Source organism: Lycium barbarum, chromosome 12, assembly GCF_019175385.1.
Source record: "Lycium barbarum isolate Lr01 chromosome 12, ASM1917538v2, whole genome shotgun sequence".
NCBI classification, from domain to species: Eukaryota; Viridiplantae; Streptophyta; class Magnoliopsida; order Solanales; family Solanaceae; genus Lycium; species Lycium barbarum.
In genome coordinates this window covers 89,825,069-89,846,729 of record NC_083348.1, presented here as the reverse complement: position 1 = coordinate 89,846,729, position 21,661 = coordinate 89,825,069, and the positions used below count along the sequence as shown (strand labels likewise).

General features: G+C 37.1%; 3 protein-coding genes across 3 annotated transcripts; 1 reads left to right on the top strand and 2 right to left on the bottom strand.

Moving 5' to 3' along the window:
• The first annotated feature begins 786 nt into the window (after nt 1-786).
• Nucleotides 787-3,879, top strand: LOC132622181 (putative disease resistance RPP13-like protein 1). Its single transcript, XM_060336731.1, has 2 exons — nt 787-977; nt 2,332-3,879. The coding sequence occupies exon 2, from the start codon at nt 2,380-2,382 to the stop codon at nt 3,583-3,585; it is 1,206 nt and encodes a 401-aa protein (XP_060192714.1). The 5' UTR covers nt 787-977; nt 2,332-2,379; the 3' UTR covers nt 3,586-3,879.
• A 1,883-nt stretch (nt 3,880-5,762) lies between these two features.
• Nucleotides 5,763-8,074, bottom strand: LOC132624632 (uncharacterized). Its single transcript, XM_060339380.1, has 4 exons — nt 6,806-8,074; nt 6,473-6,607; nt 5,881-6,139; nt 5,763-5,770 (listed from the first exon to the last, which is right to left on the bottom strand). The coding sequence occupies exons 1-4, from the start codon at nt 8,072-8,074 to the stop codon at nt 5,763-5,765; spliced, it is 1,671 nt and encodes a 556-aa protein (XP_060195363.1).
• Nucleotides 8,075-18,865: 10,791 nt separating this feature from the next.
• LOC132622722 (uncharacterized) lies at nt 18,866-20,070 on the bottom strand. The gene has a single exon (XM_060337375.1). The coding sequence runs from the start codon at nt 19,806-19,808 to the stop codon at nt 18,993-18,995; it is 816 nt and encodes a 271-aa protein (XP_060193358.1). The 5' UTR covers nt 19,809-20,070; the 3' UTR covers nt 18,866-18,992.
• Nucleotides 20,071-21,661: the final 1,591 nt, after the last annotated feature.

Genomic DNA, 21,661 nt, shown 5'->3' with positions numbered 1-21,661 from the left:
AACATTATTATCAAAACAACACCAAAACACATAAAGATTGCATAAAAACCAAAATTATTAACAATACAACACCAAAAAACCAAGACACACATAAATTAACTTAATTCATGAAGTTATGCCGGAACAGGCATAACTTTATGCCGGAACCGGCATAACTTCAGTTTCAAAAAGCAACAACTCTGCCGGACCCGGCATATGTTAGCTCAGACAAACACATTCTTCACAAAACCTAGATTATTAAACAAAAACAACAGCAACAACATAAAACAGCTGTTCACAGACAAAACTTCAAAGATTCAACAAAGAGAAAACCAAAACGCATATCAAAATTAACTAAAACATATTACGACATTCATAATACGACATTCAAAAAACCAGAATATATACATGGGGAACGAAACTAAAGTTCAAAAAATCATAGACACTGTAACAAAAACACTATAATTTTAAATAAAAAAGGATCAATTAAATATAAAAAACGATGAAGACAAAGATATCAATTCAACATAAAAACAAATATTGAAACGAGCAAAATATCCAAATTCGTACCTAAATTTTAGAACACATAACACAGACACAAAACAGATGAGGAATGAAGAAGCAAAAAAAGAAAAGAAAAGGACAACTGACGAAATAGAAAGGGTTTTAATGGGGTAAGGGTGATTTCGTCAAAAAATATTCATTAAACAGGCGACAGGGGCAAAAATTAAAGAAGACATAAATGAAGGGCAAAATATAAAGACCAGCCGAAAAGAAGGGCACTCCGCGCAAAAAAAAGCCTTTTTAGTCGTAATAGGTCTCAAGAAATCACATCTGTTATTTGTTTTGTCCCCTTTTTAATCTTGTCTCAATAAATCTCATCTGTATCAAACTGTAGACACAGATGTTTTTTTCACGGTGCGTTTTTCTTCTTCTCTGCCAAAAAAATCACTCGTCCAACTATCAATCGGCGACCAGTTTATTTTCCGCTTGAACTGGTAAGATTCTAAAATCTTTATCCACTTGATTATATATTATTATTAAGCACTAGAAGAACATGAATATTTCTGGAAAAAAAAGGGTTTAGTTTATTTATACTATGTACTGGCTAAACCTAGTTAAATAGGATTGGCACGTAATACCTTACATAGAAATCCTAAAATATAATGGTTCGTCATTGTATGCCTACAATCATCAACATATCTGCACATGCAGTTTAAGAAGGATGATGAATGCAAAACTAGTTCTCAGCATTTAAAATGTTATGCTACCTTGTTATAATTTTTTATATTGACTTCAGACCGTTCAAAGTATTTGTCAAATATAAAATATTCATTTATAAAAAAATTATCCAGACGTCGTAATCTTAATATTCAGATTCTAACCTCCAACAAGAGCTTCATAGTTCAATTTGCAATCACATTGTACTAAAACAACTCCCTTTCAACAATAATATTCTGAATCAGGTAAATTCCAAAATTTCATATGTCTGTTGATATCTGTCATTTTATCTCGCCAATGTCTTTGATTGGAGATTTGTTCTGTAAATTGATATCCGTGACTATTTTAGTAACCTGCAGTTTTTTGCCAATACTTGTTCTTGGGAAATAAACCCCAATTTCTTTCACAATCGTGCTTCTTGTGATATTTGGTTATCTTTTCTTTTACTTGTTATACCTCTTGCTTAATTTAAAATTATTATTCAAATTCTCGTGGTTGTGGAAATGGGGCTTTGAATCAAGTCCAATGGTTATATTGCCCTGGAACTGTTTTCACAATTGCACCTATTGTTATTTAAAGAAAAAATTTAATATGTGTCTCGCACAATTGACATTAATAGTGTGAGGCTCCTTTTTGTGAGATAAAGAATTTGTGAACCCAAAAGTGTAAGATACTTTTTTTGTCTTACAAAAAGGTGTCTCACACAAGTAATGTCAGTTCTGTGAGGCACATAGCAAAACTTTTCGTTATTTAAAGATTTTAGGTGTTTATGAGTTCTCTCTGTCTGCGTGTGTGTGAAGGTTGCACTGCTTGGACTGAGGTCCTCTCAATTCTTTTTCACTTAAAAGTTTTAAGCTGTAGAATTGGTAATAATCTGAATCAGATAAATTCCAAAATTTCCTTTCTGTTTGTGTAATTGTTTCTCTCTCTCTCTGTCCATTTTTTTTCATGCTTCTCTCTCACACACCTACATACACATGACATCTGCAAAAGCTTAGTAGGCATAACAGTTGGCTAGACACCATGGTTAATGCATGAACAAACATGCACCAACTGGGTGTTCTTTCAATAAATGCTAATATTTACTACAAAGTGTGGTTGAAGCTGACGACGCATATTTGTTAATGACAGGGATTGGATTCTGCTTCGTTCAAAGCCAAGCGAAAAGACAAGGAAGAGATGGGTGCACAAATCAGCCAACTACCACTCACTCATTCGGGGTGTCCTAGTACGCTGCCAATAGAAAGGTTTGATCATAACAAGATAGCTGTGGAGCTAGACAAAGGTGAAAGTTCCAAAATGAAGGATCAAAATGTTGAAAAACCTCGCATGAAGGGCATTTTAAAATGCATATTATACTGCTGCCTCTTTCCTGATAATTATGAATTTGAGAAGGAAACAGTGGTCCAGCTATGGGTGGCTGAAGGATTTTTTGAACCTGAAGAAGGGGATAGAATGGAAGTTTTGGCCAATTCCTACTTTGATTACTTGATAGAAAAGAAATATGTGTCACCTTGTAAATTTGATTACGTCAGGAGGTCAATGAAGTACAAGATCACAGACGCGATCCATCATTCTCTACGAGATGCATCACTACTAGGTTATCGAAAAGTAGAGGAAGCTCAGTTGTGCAGTGTCTCGAAACATATCCAACACTTATTTTTGATCTCAAAGAACATTAACCCATCAAGTTTCAAGATTCTCAGCAGGTTTGAGGATTTGCACACATTGTTTTGTCAACTTGGCTCTTCTACTGGACGTGTACCTCAAGATCTTTTTTATAGTGTGAAGCAGTTGAGAAGTTTGGGTTTGCGTCGAAGTAGCATATCTGAAATACCAAGTTGTATAGGGAGTCTAAAATATTTGCGTTACTTAGATGTCTCAGAAACACCAATCAAGTATTTGCCAGAATCTATAGCTCTTCTTGATAATTTACAAACACTAAAACTTGATGGTTGCTTGAATCTTGTCAGGTTACCTTTTGATGTAAGCAAATTAGCTAAACTCCGTCATTTGGAGTTTAACATACTTGGCCGATTAAGTTCAATGCCGGTTAAGATGGGGAATCTAACCAGTCTACAAACATTGAGAGCATTCCTGGTGGGAAGGGAGGATGGTTGTCGTATTGAGGAGTTAAAGTATCTAAATAACATCAGTGGTTTTTTTTTTTTTTTTAATAAAAGTCCACTAGGCTTTTGGCCTAGGGCTAATTTTATAAATTTTATCAAAAAATCCAGAAGTTTGTACAACTCTAGCCAAAAGGCTAATGAAAATACAAAATTTAAACTAATGATCAAATTAAGACTTATAACTTGTCTTAATTTGATATTACAAATTGTTAAAAAAATTACTAATAGAATGAAATTTGAAATAATTGCTCCATAAAGAACTTCTGTTTCTATATCTCACATGCTCTATATTTGGCCCTCTATATGCACCAAGGCAGTACATTTTCTAACTAATGACCAGTTCTCAGTAGGATGAGCATCCCGGGGTGCTAATACCACCAACTAAGAAACAACCACTAAATAGAAACTGTATGCCCATGTGTACTCAAGAGGTCTGTTGTGTTCCATGTGCTCAATCATTTGGAGCAGTAATTCCACTTCATGTCATTTGTCAAAAGTGCCTCCAACCAGTTGCAATTTATGCTGGTAAAACTTCTCAACATCCTGATTACACTGTGTTTCGCTGCTTGTTGGTATTCCTTCAGTATGGTTGTTCTGTGGTACCTGTTGAATTAAAATCCTCCATTTATGTTAGTTTGTGTACCTGCAACCATTAGCAAACAGTTAGTGTAAACCAAATCCTTCACATTCTCCTCCCAAAGGATTTGAGTGTGAGGACCTCCTTTTCTCCCACCTTCCCCCTATATTCAGTCTCCTTAACATGATCTAATTCTTAGACAGGGCAGCTGTAATTTGTCACTGTTCACAATTCTTTTACAGTGGCTCTCCATGTCATGAAAGGAATTGAATTGTATGTCCCCTGTGTCCAAAGCTAAATTAGCCAAGTGATCTGCTAATTTGTTTCCTTCCCTATAAATATGCTCTATCACCACCACTTTTTCCTCACTTATTCTCCAAATTTCTTCCACCATAGTAATGATTTGCCAAGGAATTTCCCATGTCCTTTGAATAGAGTTCTTCAGCAAAAGTGAATCTGTCTCTATCCTTATTTGATCCCATTGACTGTCTTTTAAATACCTGAGAGCTTGTAAAATGGCTAGGGCCTCTGCCTCGGTGTTGGTGCTTTGAAGATCCTCTATTTCTCTGGCCTGTGCTTGTATCACATCTCCCCTTTCATCCCTTACACAAAAGGCCCATGAACTCCTACCCGGGTTTTCTCTTGAGGCTCCATCAGTATTGACTTTTATCCATCCAATATCTGGAGTTCTCCAAGTCACTGGTGTTACTCTTATCTTTGGAGAATATCTCTGTAATGCCTCAACAATCACACTCCAATTATATGGTGCATACCTAAAATTTCTCCTTCTCACCTTCATGAATTGAATCAAAGTATGCATCACCTGGTAAATGAGTTTTGTGATTGACACCTTCCCTTCATGTCTCATAGTGTTTCTCCTCTTCCAGAGTTCCCAAATAATAATAGCAGGGACAGCTTGGTTGATGCATTTGGCATGTAGTCTACTAGGCATATCCCACCATCTGTTAATTATTTGGGTAACTTGCAAATTCTCAGTATTTATTCCCACTGGTCCACAAAAATACTTCCAGATGGCTTGAGCTGTTGGTGAGTGTAACAAGACATGGGAGGTATCTTCCACTTTTGGATGTTGACAACAATAGCATCTGGAAGGGAATTGGTGTCCCCATTTCTTCAACTTATCATCCAATGGTAGCTTGAACTTCCAAAATCTCCACATAAAAAAAGATATCTTTATTGGTAGTCCTTTGATCCACATCTGCTTATACAAATTACTGGGGTCTTTTCTTTGTCTGAGCAATTGAAATGCAGACCCAACTGTGAATTTCCCCCTCGAATCTAATTTCCAGAAAGCCTTATCTGCTTGGCCATTTTCATTTGGTGGATTAATGTGCTGCACAATATGGTCTGCTAGATCCTCAGGAAGGATTCTTCTTAGCAACTGTTCATCCCATTGCCCCACTTCTGCAGTTTCTTTTACAAGGATGATTGTGGGATCACACTCAAAATCTGGTGGAGTAATATGGTATAGGGCTCCCAGTCCTGTCCAATTATCAAACCAAAAATAAGAATTACCTTGTTGAAGCTTCCACCATATCTCATGTTCCATCTCATCTCGGTATTTAATCATCTTCTTCCACACATAAGTACCTGATCCGCTAGGGGCTATCACAACATGAAACTTCTTTAAGTACTTATTACTCATGAAAGTTCTCCATAAGGATTGTTTGGTTCTCATGTTCCACCACAGTTTAGCAAAGAGGGCTTTAGATATATCTTGTAGGCTTCTAAACCCCATGCCACCTTCTTCTTGTGGGTGACATAAGGTTGTCCAAGTTGCCCAGTGCTTACTTGAATTTCCCACAGAGTTGCTCCAAAAGAACTTAGCAAATAATCTATGAATCTGAGCAAGTATAGCACTAGGAGGGTCACAAGCGGATAGTAGGTGTATAGGCATGCTCTGTAAAACATATTTAATTAGTGTTGTCCTTCCTCCAATAAATAACAGCTTACCAGTCCATGAGCTCAGTCTATTCTGAATCTTTTCTATTATCTCCTTGTAGTGAATGTTCCTTCTTCTCCCATAGTAGATTGGTACACCCAAATATGTGAATGGAAAATCCTTTTTAGGAATCTGGGTGACAGAAAATACCAGCTCCTTAATGTTATGAGATGTCAAATGATGCATATAAACAACACTTTTCTGCTTGTTGATCTTATGACCACTCACCTTCTCATAATTACTCAAAGTCTTCATCACTAATCTCATAGACTGTTCATTAGCAGAGGTGAAAATGATAGTATCATCTGCATATGCCAAATGATTGACATATGGACTCCATTTTGGCATCCCATATTCCTTGTACTCATCCTCAGTATGCAGTGTATTGAGAGCCCTAAACAAACATTCTGCAGCCAAAATGAATAAAGTAGGGGACAGTGGATCTCCTTGCTTTACTCCTCTAGATGATTTGAAGAATCCATGAGGTTGCCCATTAATCAGAATGGAATACCAATTATTTGAGATAACTCTAAACACCAGATCAATAGTAAATTCACCAAACCCCATTCTCCTCAGGACTTTAGTTAGAAATAACCATGATACTCTGTCATAAGCCTTTTCCATGTCAAGCTTAATGACAACATTTGCAGGCTTTCCTCTAATCCTAATATCATGTACAATTTCCTGAGCCAACAGAATGTTTTCTACAATACTCCTGCCTTTAACAAATCCTGATTGCTGAGGTGAAATGATCTCAGGTAGCAGATATATCAGTCTTTCATGAATGATTCTTGAAATAACTTTGCTAGTGATGTTACTCAAGCTGATTGGCCTCATATCAGAAAATGTATTAATTTCTTTCTTCTTTGGTATCAAAACCAAATTGGTACAAGTTACATACCTTGGGAGTTCATGCCCACAGAAGAATGATCTCACCATGGTCACCAAGTCATTTGCAATAATTTCCCAACAAGCTTGGAAAAATCTTCCTGTGAAACCATCAGGACCCCCTGCACTGTCTCCATTTAAACCAAAAACTGCTCTTTTCACCTCTGCTTCATCTGGCATTTCATAGAGTTGTTGATTTTGTTCTTCTGTAACCATTTTAGGAATCTTATCAAGCATAGAGAAATCTGTAGGGATATTTTCCTCTTTGAATTGGTCTGAGAAAAATCTGATTGCTTCCTGTGCAATCTCCTCTTCAGTGTCCAGCCATGTACCTGGATGATCTTGAATTCTCTGTAATTGTAGCTTTCTTCTCTTTCCATTGACATGAGCATGAAAGAATTTTGTGTTCCTATCTCCATCCTGAAACCACAGCATCCCTGATTTTTGTCTCCAAAATTTTTCTTCAATAGCATAAAACCTGATCAGATCAGCTTGTACCCTTTGTAGCCTTTCCCTGTTAAGCCCTGTAGGATTCTGTTCAAATTCTTGCTCATGCACCTGCACCACTTCCTCCAGAGTTGCAATTTGCTTGAAGATATCACCATAAGTGTCCCTACTCCACTTAGAGAGAGCTCTTCCCACATTTTTTAACTTATTATGGAAGTTAAAGAAGGGGTCTGAGCCATAAGATTCCACCCAATTTTCTTTGATTACATCTAGAAAAGATTCATGCTCCACCCAAAAATTAAGAAACCTGAAAGATTTCCTAATTGGTCTACTATCTGCTCTCATATTTACCAGCAAGGGGGAGTGGTCAGAACCTTGTTTAATGAGATGCTCTACCTCCAAATTAGGAAAACAATTCTGCAGAGCCTGATTTCCCAAACATCTGTCTAGTCTTTTAAATATACAAGCCTCATCCGATCTCCCATTCCACCATGTGAACATACTTCCAGTAAAACCAAGATCCATCAGTTGGCAAATGTCTATACATTGTCTAAAATCCTCTGTTTCTGCAAACTGTACAGGAAGACCCCCAAATTTCTCAATGTCATCTGTAATGACATTAAAATCCCCACCCACAAGCCATGGGATGGTGATGTGTGAAGACATGTCATATAGATCCTCCCATAGAGCTATTCTCCCACTTCTATCAGTACTCGCATAAACAACTGTAAGCACCAACTCTTGCCCATCACCCAAATGAGTGAATCTACAGGATAACAGTTGTTCTGTATCTCTCATTATTTCTACTTGAATTTCTGCATCCACAAAAATCCAAATCTTCCCATTCACATTATGCCATGATGTCCCCATATTTAACCACAATTTGTACATGTCAATATGTCTAACATGCTGGAAAGGCTCTAGTAAGGCAACATAATTAAAATGTTTCTGTCTATGCAATAGTACTACCCTCTCAAAGGCCTGTTGAGTGTTTACAGACCTTATATTCCATATTAATGAGCTATTCATTGAGAAACTCCTTTAGAACATGCCATCCTTGTTTGTACTCCTCCCACTGTCTTGGGAGGAACACTTTTATCTCTTGGCTTGTGACCTTTTTTAGTTTTTGTCAAGTGTTTAGGGGAAATATCTCCTTTATTGTTGCCCTCCATTAAATCAGAACTAATAGTTTCACCTGTTTCCTCCTCTCCAATATCTATTTTATTCTGATTCACTTCTTCTTGTGTTGTGTTTTCATGATCTTTGGCTACCAGTTGATACTTATGATTTCCTGAAATTGCCTGCATTTCTATGGCTGTATCTCTGTTGTTTTGATCTCTCTGATCCCTTGCTTGTGTTTCCCTTTCATTATTTTGTTCCTTATTTGCAGATGATGCTGTATCTCCTTCACCCATATTGTTTGTATGAGGAGGCTCTTCCGGTAAGTCCTTCATTTGATCCACTTGTTGTCTAGCTGATTCCACTTGCTGATATGAGCTTGAATTAACACTGTCATGTACTTCTATGGGTTGAAGTACGTCTTGGCCTTCAGTAATCTGTTTGTTATCATCTTCTTTTTTGTTATCATTTTCCACGATATCTGTAATTGTTCTTTCTGAATCTTGTATGGCTATCTCCTCTGACTGATTATCCCCTACCCCTTTCTCATTCTTATTATCTTGCTCTTGTCTGCTATCTATCTTTCCCTGCTCTTTCATAACTTTGTTATTTTCTGTTTGTTTCCCAAAGGCAGCATCCACCCATGGCCTAGCTGTCTCTTTAACAGGATTACTACTATGTGTGCTTCCTTCTTGTGTTTCATTTTGTTTTTCTTGTTCCTCCTCCAAGTCCACCAAAGTGTTAAATTTGTTGCATGTAGCAGTGACTGTTGTCTCTTTCTGTTTGCTATGATTTGCACTTCCCTTCTCAGCATTGAAGTTTCTGTTGTCTTTGATGGGATTCCAATTTCCCGAATTTCCTAACACTCTTCCACCTGCCAACACTCTAGCAGAATAATTGTATAAATTATTGTATCCTCTATAATTGTATTTTCCATAATTCTTTTTCCCTTCATATCCTTGTTGGTTTCCATCCTCTTGCTTTTGTTTGCCTTTGTCATTAGTCTGTTTTTTATTATGTTGTTCCTCTGCTTGTAATCTCTAGTCTGCTTTTTATTATGTTGTTCCTCTGCTTGTAATCTCTTGGCCTTTTTTGCTTCAATTTCTTTATCCTCTTGGAGATCTTTATTGCTTTCCTTACTATTGTGCACTTCATCAGAGCTTTTATGAGGTTTTGTCTTGTCATTCTCCTTTGGCATTTCCTCCCTTTCATTGTCATACTGAACACGCTCTGGATTTATAATTCTACAATCATATTCATCATGTCCCTGTAATTTACATTCCTTGCAATACTTAGGGAGGTAATCATAATGAATCTGAACATTAACAGTCCTTATTGCTCCTGTTTTTTCATTTTCAATATCCATCCTCACCGTTTTGGGTAAATCCGCTACCAGATCTACTAAAACCTTGACCCTAGCACAACTAGGTCTAGTCTTGTTAATCGTAGCCATATCCAATTGTATAGGAATACCCACTGCAGATGCAATTGAAAAAAGAGTTTCCTTCACAAAGTATGTAGGCAATAACTTTGGGAAGGAAATCCATGCCATTGTCTTTGATGTTTCTTCATCAACCTTGAAATTCGAATCATAGATCAGTATTCTCATTTGGTACGAGTATCCCTCTCTATCTTGAATGTAGTATACAGGCTTTGATGTGAAATTCACAAAGTCTTCAAAAAGACTTAATCTGATAAGCACATGGCGGTTTCTTAGAAAACCTGTTCTACACTCACCTTTTATTCCACATTGTGTAGGGATTATGAGACGAAGTTGTTCAATATCTGGTTGGCCATATGAGAACTTTCCTACCACAGCATACTGAAGATTTTCAATGATATTCATCTGATCAACTTCTACTTCAGTGTATTTAATGTATGGCACCCCATGTAGGTAAGTTACTGGTTTCATTGGAATTTGGGGCAGTGATTGGATCTGACTATGTAATGTATCATTCAAGGTTTTTGGTTTGAACAGATCTGAATATTGTAATGGATTAGGATTGGTTTTTGGAATAGTCGTATTTAGTGAGGGTTGGCCAGCCTCCATTGTGGACTGGCCACCGGCCATCACTTATTCCACAATTGAAGACGGAAAAGTGATGCAAAGTACCAATCTTTAAGGGTAAAATTGATTCAGATCTTGAGTAAATCTAAAAATAAAAATTGATTGCACAAGAGAAGTAGCTAAAGAATTGTACCACTAAACAGAGAAAGAGTCAGCTCTGATAAATTTGCAAATAATCTAAAAGAAAGAAGGTAGGTGTACCTTCAGATCTGCTTTTTCGGACAGTTTGAATTTTTAGTAATCCATTTTGCTTTGAATTTTCAACTTCATGAACAGACTTCTTTTCCAAGACCTTAAGGATCTGAATTCCAGCTTTCCAAATCTGGGTTTGAACTTCAAGCTTAATGTTAAACCAACGAATCTGAAATTCGAACTTCGAATGAAACGATGCCTGACCGGAAACCGCGAACCAACGGAAAACTCGAACTTGAACCCGCGACTAACCCAAAACAGCAGTCTATTGTCGAATCCAACATTGATAGTCCCGAACACAACCCAAAAATTCTTACCGGAAAATCAAGCTAAAAATAGAGATGAAGAGATGACGGTTGATTGTTGACTGTTTTTGGTGTATTTTAACAGTGGTTCGTTGAGGGTGGCGGCGGTTTAATGGTATGGGCGAGATGGGTTAAAGGTGGTTTCCGGCGGGTTTAAGATTATAGGGTGGTTATGGGTGTTGGTTGGAGACCGGCTGTATTAGGATGATAAGTTGGAAGTTTTGAGAGGGAATTGGTTTTGGTTTTTGATCTGGGACTTTGATTCCCCATCAGTGGTTCATTTTGCCTTTCAGAGCTTCAAAATGTTTTGACCTCTCATGAGGCAAAGGAAGCGGCCATGACCAATAAGAAATACATTCGCAAACTAGAGCTAAGATGGCGGCATCGTGGCATTGGTAGGCCAAAGGCTGAGGAGATACTAGATTGCCTTCAACCTGATGCATGCCTTCAGGAATTGCGCATCCTTCGCTACAGTGGTTCAGTGTTTCCCGATTGGATTAACAGTTCATATCTCTGCAACATTGTTAATATTACATTGTATGACTGCAGAAATTGTCTTGTTCTACCATCTCTTGGGGGATTGCCATTGTTAAAGTCACTTCACATAATTGAGGTTCCGTTGGTGGGGGTTATTGATAGTCACTTCCATAGAAGTTATGGTAATGAAGTGTATCACGCATTCCCAAAGCTAGACGAGCTGCTAATTGATGGCTTGCATGGTCTAAAAGAGTGGTCTGGAGTGGTAAATGGTGACTTCCCCTGCCTTTCTGTCTTAGTAATAAGAAGGTGCCCCAATCTTGTTTCCCTTCGACGGCTTTCATATTTGTGTTCTCTAAAAAATTTGGAAATAACTGACTCTGGGGAAATTTCATCCCTGGGCAACAAAGAGCTTTCATCTTCGCTTGAATTTCTGAGTATAAGTAATTGCCCAAAACTAAAAGAAAAATACTGCAAGCCTAAAGTTAGTGGTTGGTTTTCCTTATCAAGAACAGCTAGTGGTTGGTTTCAGATAGCTCATGTGCCTTCTATAATAATTGATCTTACGTGGTATCGATGAAGGATGAAGAAGACTAAGGGTCAACTCAAAGCTAGATTGGTATGTGTGCTTCTTACTCTGTTAGGTATTACTTGTTTTCTTTCTGGTAATCCATTCTATCATCTCTTTTTTTCTAAGCTGTCCCTCCCTTGGATGATTTTTCACACAATTATTGAGTTCACAACTTTACCTTTGCGATTGTTATTGAGTAAATGCATTGTTAAACAATGGCAACCTAGTTTGTTTTGCATGTGTTTTTGGTCCCTTGGAAGTCCTCATTCAGCTTGTCCCATCTTTTAATTAGCGGTATGGGGATTTTCACCTCTAGTATGACTCACTATTGCTTCGTTGATGCCCTTATAATTCTGTTTAATGAACCAGCTGTTGGGGTGTAGGTTGAAAAGGGACATGCTCTTGGAAGAAGTTCATCACCTTGTTTAGGTTAATACTTATCCAGTTAACCTGCATTACAACTTTATTTTTTATTTATTTATTTTTATAAGGAAGCATTGCAGTTGGTATTATATTTTCACGCATTACTAATGAAACAACACTGAAACATATTTTCCTGAATCATACCAGTAAGCACAACTGTAATATTATTAAGCTTAACATTCTTGGCCTAGATTAGGATACATTGGACATTTTAAAGAGACTATTGAGAAAAATTGTAGAATTCATTCCCCAAAGCAAAGTGAATGTCAAATATATCCTAGTTGATTCTTCATTTATACTATACCTTTGTTGAATATCATTTCTAACAGATTTTTAACAGTTCAAATGCAGCTTATGAAGACAACAAAGGCAAACACACTCATGTCGTAGCAGTTCTCCATTCAGTGACATGGATGGATAGAGTTCCAAGTTGGAGGCTAAACATTCATTTTGCATATCTTGTTTGTTTTAACTTCTTAACATTTATGCACATCTGAGATTCATTTTGATTAGCAGAGGGTCTCTGTCAACTTCAAGGTGCTAAATTTACTACGACTATTTGTGATCTAGTGGGGAAACCGAACTGATTGGGTTAGATTTTGAAAAAGTGACAATGGATTTTACTTTTTCTTGCTTGGAAGAGACAACTTTTGGGATGAATACTAGCACCAAGTCAGGTCATTTAGCCATTTGAGAGAAGAATAGCATGTGTTTAGTAAAGTGGCCGTGCATATGGCCCAATGCCTTTTGTGAACTGCGTGCATTTGTCGATTGAAGCATCTAATTATTTGTTTTTTAAGTCTTGGAGTTAAAGGATTATGTGTCTTTGTGATTGTTGTCTCGTTTTCAGGAGCTTCTGTTCCATTAATAAATTGGTCCACGTGCTTGTTGTCCCTGTAGATCACAGATTCCATAATTGCACCACATGCCCACAGCTAACGAGGAAACTTGCTGTGCACATTTCTGGAACTGATTGTTTTCTAAGATACCGCAGATGAAGTTTAACACGCGTAAAGATAGTTTTTGACTGATAGCAAAGTATTATAGTAACTAAAAATCTAATGAAAACATGTAAAAGATAAAATTACGGTGAGTACAAAATTAGGGGCATTAGGAAGAATAAATAGGAAATATTATTCTACACCTCCACTATGAAAAATGAATTCTTTGCCTAAATTAAATACATACAAAGTAAAGTTTCCTAAACTATTGAAGTTGTGCAATCAAATATGGAAATTTGCTAGACGAGGAGAATCACGTACGTTAATTGTGACGTTCGTTTCTTGATCACAAAGGTAGTAATCATATATGTGTTAATACGGTTTGACCACGTTTTTAACTATGTGTGTTAAACAGATGGATGGTGCTGAATTTGAGCAGGTCGAAATGTGCAGGTTAATGAACCGCCCAAAAATTACTTGGACTAAAATGAGCTAATTTCACAACAAGCATATGATAGTAATATTATTATTTAAATTAATAAGATTCAATTTCAAGTTAATAAGATGTTTGTCATGTGTTTGCAATGTATTACGTTAGATCTTGTTGTAGAAAATTTTATTTTCTAACATGAAAATTTGAGTAGATTAGTTTAAAGTCTTAAAATATTTCTACGGTTAAAAATTAGGTTGCTTTCTTTAATGCAAATTTAGTTTTTTTTTTTATACACTTCAATATTTTCTTACCAAAAACCGACAACATACCCAGTGTAATAACACAAATGAGATCTAAATTTCACTATGAAATATTTTTGGGGCCTGAAAATTCTGGAGGCTATAGCAAAGGCATTACTAGCTTTTCCCTTGAGCTGCCTCAACTTGTGACCTAGATGCGGAGCTATGATTTATAGTCTATGAGTTCTCGGTTATAAAAATAAAATTACTAGATTTTTGATTGATTATTTATACATATTAAGTGCATATCTTAACATAAATACATGGCTTGCACTAAAGTTAATGGGATTTGCCATACCCCCAGTCGACATGCTAGCTCCACCCCTTTTGTGACTGTCTTTTAATTTATTTATTTTTTAATTTTTTTTTTTGCATGTACCTACTTTGCATGTACCTCACGAGTGGCTCATTAATATTTTCCGACTTCCCATGACATAAACTTCCTTCGTCTTCCCCAGAGCCATCCTCTAAATGTTTTAAGATAGAATTGTCTACAAATTACTACTTTGTGTCGAAACGGGGTAACACTTAGTTTCTAAATTAACTTAATGAATCAATTTACAAGATACGCTGAAGTCTGTTACTAGAAAATGTATCTATTATAGGCATCTTGCTGGAAAATCAGAGCTCAAGCAAGTTTTATTGTTTGTTCAGGAAACTTGAAACTGTCTTCTAAGTTATAACCCATGAGATGTATAATACATTGGATTCTATCTTTCTTTTTTGTTCCTTTCCAGATTAATGCTTCTTAGTTAGGGGGAGAAGGGAGTCATATAAGGCAAATAGAGAAAGATACACAAAGCTTGGAGTGTATCTTTAAATTTGTGTATTGTATATTTCTAGCATAAGGGCATAAGTACAAAATCGTCCATGTACAGAATATTGTAAACTATACAGTTAATTGAGTAGGAAAAGCTAGATTAGCAGGAGAAAACATTCAGGAGCGAGCTTCTTGATCTAATGAGGCTCCTAAATGTTCCTTCTAATCCCTTTTCGATGCTGTCAAGTTGAACCTCAAAAGTCTTCAGTTTTGTCTCCAAGATCGTGTTGTTTTCTACGCCTTCGTGTTCTGTTCTTCCATTGTGTATCAGTTGTGAAACCAAAGACCATTTTGACTGCTTCAGCTTCAAAAGCGGCATAGACAAGAAGGAAAAGATCATTTGGATAACCGAAACGCGAAACGCAAACTGCATTGGCTTCCCTTAGTGCTTTAATCACAGCTGTTGTCTCCTGATATGTTTCCAGGAACGCTGTGGTGACAGTCTCGCAATCTACTTGCTTCAAAGCCAAGATTAATCTTTTGGCATCCTTCTTCATTTTCTTGCTGAAATTGGTGAATCTTGCGATTCCAGCTTCTGCAGTTGAATCTCCTTTTCTTCTTCTGAGTGAGGATTCAAGAGCTCTTACATTTTCCTTATACTGAGAGACAAGTTCTCTTGTAGTGCCACAACATCAAGAGTCCTAACTGATTTTTCCAGCACTCTTCAAACCATTTACCGTGTTGGTGTTGGGAGAGTATCTGAAGAGTTTGAGGCGAGTTAAGAAGATCATCCATGCGCTTCTGTGACTCCTCCAACCCGAGCAAACTGTTGCCGATTGTTTCAGCTGTTGGTGCAATGGATGTCTCCAATCCATTAAGCTTATTCAGCACCTCTTTCAACTCTCTGAGTTGTGGGGTGTGAGCTGACAGGCAAACTGATTGATCGAAGGGTCTTGGCTTTTGAAAAAGGAAGAGCAGCCATGGCTTTTTGTGCGTTACATTTTTTCTTTGTGAGAAGAGACTAATTTTTGTGAGCAATGAGCATCAACCAAGGACATGTATATAGGGTCCATAGGAACAAAAAGTGGAACACTGAGCATGTGACTGTAATGTGGCCATGGTATGCCTAAAAATTTGGTAAAATGACACGCTTTTGGCTAACGAAGGCTCTAATCAATTGTCATATCTGTAGCCTTCAGCCCTTCACTGTCGCAAAACTAAAATAATGGTGTGACTTTTCCTTCATATGGGGCATCAGTTACTGGTCAGCTCACTTCTGGCTGCCAAAAGTTGTGCCATTGCTACCGGATGGCAATTAATTAATAATATGCTTACCATGTGGCTCCATCGACGCGGTATCAATGGGAGATTCAACCAATATTCAAATTGGCACACGGATGTCGCGTCGGCTCAAGAACTTCGCGTTCAATCATAAATGGTTAAAGTGTAGATAGATATGGTGCTTAAGTACAGCATAAGAAGGTGGTAAGATTAATAAATAGCTGTGCACGAGTGGCTTGTTTATCCTATGTTTCTCTGCCATCCACAGGTAACATGAGGTGGACCCTTATACACGTTTTCTTATTACTGCCAAATGTACTTAAATCTTACTTGTAGGAAACATATTGTTTCCTAATTATCAGTTAGAAATAGACAGGTTTCAGAGGCTACTTCTGGAGGGCATACTATGCTAGAGGGTGGTACTAGGCAGCTTTTATTTCCTCCCGTCTTAGCTTGCCTTTGTTCCAATTGATCTTATGAATTCATTTATTTTTGTTTATCCTGCTGTTCTATTTCAATAAGATGGAAAGTAATTAGTCATAACTTGCTAAAAATCTCCTTTACATCCTATTCTGTAAAGCCAAGTTCATTCCTATCTTCTAAGAAGGAAATTTTAATTGACACCAACTACTTTGAGAATTGGACAGCGGTAAAAAATTAGTTCCAAAGGTAAATCATAACTATATAGGCAAGACTAGAAAGGAAATTCGTAGAATAGGGTAAGGAAATATGCTTTTGTAATCAATTACAAATGCTATTTTAGTTATATGATTTTTTCTCATATTACATCAATAAAAGAACACAAAATATTTTGTAGGGTATCCATTCAAATTGTAAAGTTTTCAGTTTTCAACATTTTTTCGCCTCTTTCGCCTAGATGTTACACTGTCAACATCTTAAAAAAGACTACTGAGAAGAATTCTAGAATTCGTTTCCCAAAGCAAAGTGAATGTCAGGTATGTATATAATTCAGGGGCTATATTTACTAGGACTAGTTGTGACACAGGGAAAACTGAACCGATTGAGAGAATGTGGTTAGAGTTTGACAAAGTGGCCATGGTTTTTGTTGTTTTTCTTGCTTTGTAAGGACAAATCTTGTGATGAACAATAATGTCATTTAATACTCTAGGCATTGGATACAAGAAGAGCATGCCTTGGTAAAGTGGTCATGCATATGCCTTGATGATTTTTGTGAACTGCAATGCATTTGTCGATAAGGGGATCTAATCATTTTTTTAAGTATTGGAATTAAATGTGTATGTGGCGTTGTTTAATTGTTGTCTCGTTCTCAGGAGCTTCTGTTCCATTTATAAATTGGTGCACATCTGGCTTGTTGGCCCTGTAGATTACAGATTCCATAATTGCACCACAGGCCCACAGCTAACGAGGTAACTTCTGTAACTGATCTTTTTCGAAGATACTCCAGATGAAGTTTAAAACGCGTAAAGACAGTTTTTAACATTACATAGTTGTCACGAGGGCCTCATTAATTTTTTTTTTTTTTCAGACTTTCAATGATCCGAACTTCCTTCATTTTCCCCGGAGCCAAACTCTAAAGGTGTGTTCGGTATGGAGGAAAATGTGTTTTTGAAAAATAAGTGAATTTTTACTTATTTTCTTATGCTCGTTTGAGTAATGAAAAATAAGTGAATCTTTTACTTATTTTCTCATATTCATTTGGTTGATAGAAAACATTTTCCGAAAAATACCCACCACCCAAGCCCCACCAACCCCACCCCCCACCCCCCACCCAACACACACACACACGAAAAAAAAATTCTTAAAAAAAGTTTAAGTTACCATTTTTGGATTTTTACACCACCACCCCTCCAAAAATTTTAATTTTTAACCACGCAAACTTTCAATTTTCATAATTTTTTTTATAAAGGTGAAATTAAATATTAAGTAAAAAATTCGGGAGGGGGTAGGGGGTGCGTGCAGGGGTGGGTGTAGACTATTAAAAAAAAAAAACTTTTCAAAACTTTTTAAAAAAAATTAATTTTTTTTTGGAGGGGTGAGGGGGAGGAATGTGGTGGTGTAAAAAATCCAGAAGAGAAAATTAAAAAAAAATTCTTTGGGGTGGGGTTGGGGGGGGGAGGCGTGAGGGTGGGATGTGGTGATTTAGAAAACTCGAAAGATAAATTAATTTTTTTTAGGGGGGAGGGGGCGGAGGTGCGAGGTGGGGGTGGGGGATGTGGTGGTGTAGAAAATCAGAAGACAAATTTAAAAAAATAAAAATAAAAATTAGGGGGAGTGGGTGTGGGGTGCGGGGATGGGGAGGTAGTGCATGGGTTGCGGGGGTGGTTGGGGGGTGGGTGGTGCATAGGTTGCGAGAGTTATTGGGGTTTGGTGGTGGGGGTGGGTTGGGTTGGGTGGGTGGTACATGGGTTGCGGGAGTGATTGGTGAAATGTCACTCGTGGACTTATTTTTCCTACTTTGATTAGGGAAGTTATTTTTCCCATTTTTAAGAAACTTGTTTTTACAAGAAAAATGTTTTCCAAAAATATTGACCAATTGAACATGAAAAAATTGGAAAAGATTGTCCGGAAAATGTTTTCCTCCATACCGAACACACCCTAAATGTTGAAGAAAGAATTATCAACAATTATCTATTATAGGCATCTTGTTGGAAAATCCAAGCTCAAGCAACTTTAATAAGTTGTGTTCAGAAAACTTGAAACTGTCTTCAACGTTGTAAACCATAAGATGCATATCAGATCTGATTCTTTCATTTAAGTTTATGTTTCTTATTTAGGGGAAGGAAGGGAGTCCGATAACAGATAGAGAAAAAGATACACGAAGTTTGGAGTATAATCTTTCAATTTGTGTATTATGTACTTCTATTATGACATAAGTACAAAACTGTCCATGTACAGAATATTGTGAACTATACAGTTAATAGAGTAGAAACAGCTAGATTAGCAGGAGAAAACATTCAAGAGCGAGCTTCTTGCTCTAATCAGGCTCCTAAATGTTCCTTCCAATCCCTCTTCGATGCTGTTAAGTTGAGCCTCAACAGTCTCCAGTTTTGTTTCCACTATCATGTTGTTTTTTAGGCCTTTGTTTTCTGTTCTTCCGTTGTGTATCAATTTTGAAACCAATGACCATTTTGGCTGCTTTGGCTTCAAAAGTGGCACAGTCAAGAAGGACAAGAGCCTTTGGAAAACCAACATGCAAACTGCATTGGCTTCCCTTAGTGCTCTAATCACAGCTACTGTCTCCTGATCTGCTTCAAGGAATGCTGCGGTGAGAGTCTCGCAATCCATTTGCTTCAAAGCCAAGATTAGTCTTTTAGCGTCCTTCTTCATTTTCTTGCTGAAATTGGTTAATCTAGCAATTCCAGCTTCGGCAGTTGAATCTCCTTTTCTTCTTCTGAGTGAGGATTCAAGAGCTCTTACATTTTCCTTATACTGAGAGATAAGTTCTTGTGTTGTGCTACAAACGTCAAGAATCCTAACTGATTTTTCCAGAAGCTCCTCAAACCATTTCCCATGTTGGTGTTGGGAGAGTAACTGAAGAGTTTTAGGCGAGTTAAGAAGATGATCCATGCACTTCTGCAGTTCCTCCAAACCCAGCAAACTGTCACATATTGTTTCAGCTGTTGGTGCAACAGATGTCTCCAATCGATTGAGCTTATTGAGCACCTCTTCAACTCTCTGAGTTGTGGGGTGTGATCTGACGGGCAAACTGATTGATCGAAAGGGCCTGGTTTTTGAACAAGGAAGAGAAGCCATGGCTTTTTGTGTTTTACTTTTTCCTTTGTGAGAGAAGAGACTAAATTTTGGTGAGCAATTAGTATCAACCAAGGTTACTTATATAGGTAGATGGGCACAAAAAGGGGGACGTTGAGCATGTGATTGTAATGTGGACATGTGGATATGCCTTTTAATGTGGTGAACTGATATGCGTTTGGCAAACAAATACTCTAATTAATTGTCATATCTGTCGCCTTCACTGTCGCAGAACTGAAAGGGTTGTGTGACTTTGCCTTCATATGGGGCATCAGTTACAGGTCAGCTCTCTCCTGGCTGCCAAGAGTTGTGCCGTTGCTACCGTATAGCAATCAATAATATGCTTACCATGTGTCTCCATTGACGCGGTATCAAATATCATTGGGACATTCAGCCAATATTCAATTTGGCACACGGATGGCGCGTCGGCTCAAGAACTTCTAATGAAAGAAGGTGGTTATGATTTTTTAATAACTGTGCACGAGTGGCTTGTTCTCCTAATGTTCCCTGCCATCCACAGGTAACATGAAGTGGACCCTTATACAACACGTTCTTATAAATGCCAAATGTACTTTAATCTGACTTGCACCAAACATTTTGTTTCCAAATTATCAGTTAGAAATAGACAAGTCTCAGAGGTTACTGCTGGAGGATATTCAAGGCTAGAGGTCGGTACCGGGCAGCTTCTATTTCCTTCCCTCTTAACCTGAATTGAATTGATTTTTCTTTTGTCCTGTGTCCTATTTCAATAAGATGGCAAGTAATTAGTCCTTGACATGCTAGAAATATCCTCTTTCCTAATGCCAGGTTCATTATCTTCTGAGAGGCAAATTTTAATTGACACCACTACTTTGAGAATTAGACAGTGGAAAAAGTTAGTTTGAAAGTTAAATCATACTATATAGGCAAGATTGGAAAGGGTGGGTAAGTCACTGAAGCTAAACCTAGCAGATAATAAAGAAACAAGAACATACATCTTTCCTAATTCAAACCCAATAAGCACATACAAAAGAGATGATAGAGATAAAGTTCAAGATTTAATCCCCTGGAGAAAGTGAGTCAGCTGTATCTCATTAATCCTTGCTAATATTTCTTTCTGCAATTATGAGGCCATAATTGTATTAGAAGAATAATAAGTTCCTCTAACCTTGTTTGAGGTTCTCCGTCTTTAATTTGCAATAGACAAATAGTTTTATGTTTATTCGAAGTGAGCTAATAGCAAAGGAAAGATCTCATGGACGGATAGAGTTGCAATATTGAGTATAATAAACTTTCACATTTCGCTAGATATATATATATTTTGTATTACATCTACTTATGTACAATTGAAATTCATGTGCATATCCTGTAAAGTGGATATTATGGAGATTGAAAAATTCCGCGAGAAGTCATTGGCATGACAGGACATTAAGAAGAGAGCTTCTTGATCTCATGAAACATCAAAAACTGCTATGTAAGATATTTTCGATGACTTCAAGTTGAGACTCCAGTCTCTCCAATCTGTTCAGCAAGATCTTGACCTTGTCAGCCTCAGTTGAGTTACTGCTGCATAATCGTGCTTCTTTTTGCACTAAAATTTGCACTTTCCCTCTCTGTCTTATAATTTGATGGCAACATGAATGGTCCGAGGAGAACATAATTTATCTCTTTGGAATGTTAAAAATTAATGATAAGTCATAATAAATTTTCTCACATCAGTTGATACTATAATAAGCATTAATTTTGCGTTAAAAATCGATATTGCGCCCATAATCTTAAAATCCTGAATCCGTCTCTGGGAATAACCATAAACTATAATAGGTTATTTATTTCCAACTTAATTTATTGTTCTTAGCCAATAGCTTTAATGTTTCTAA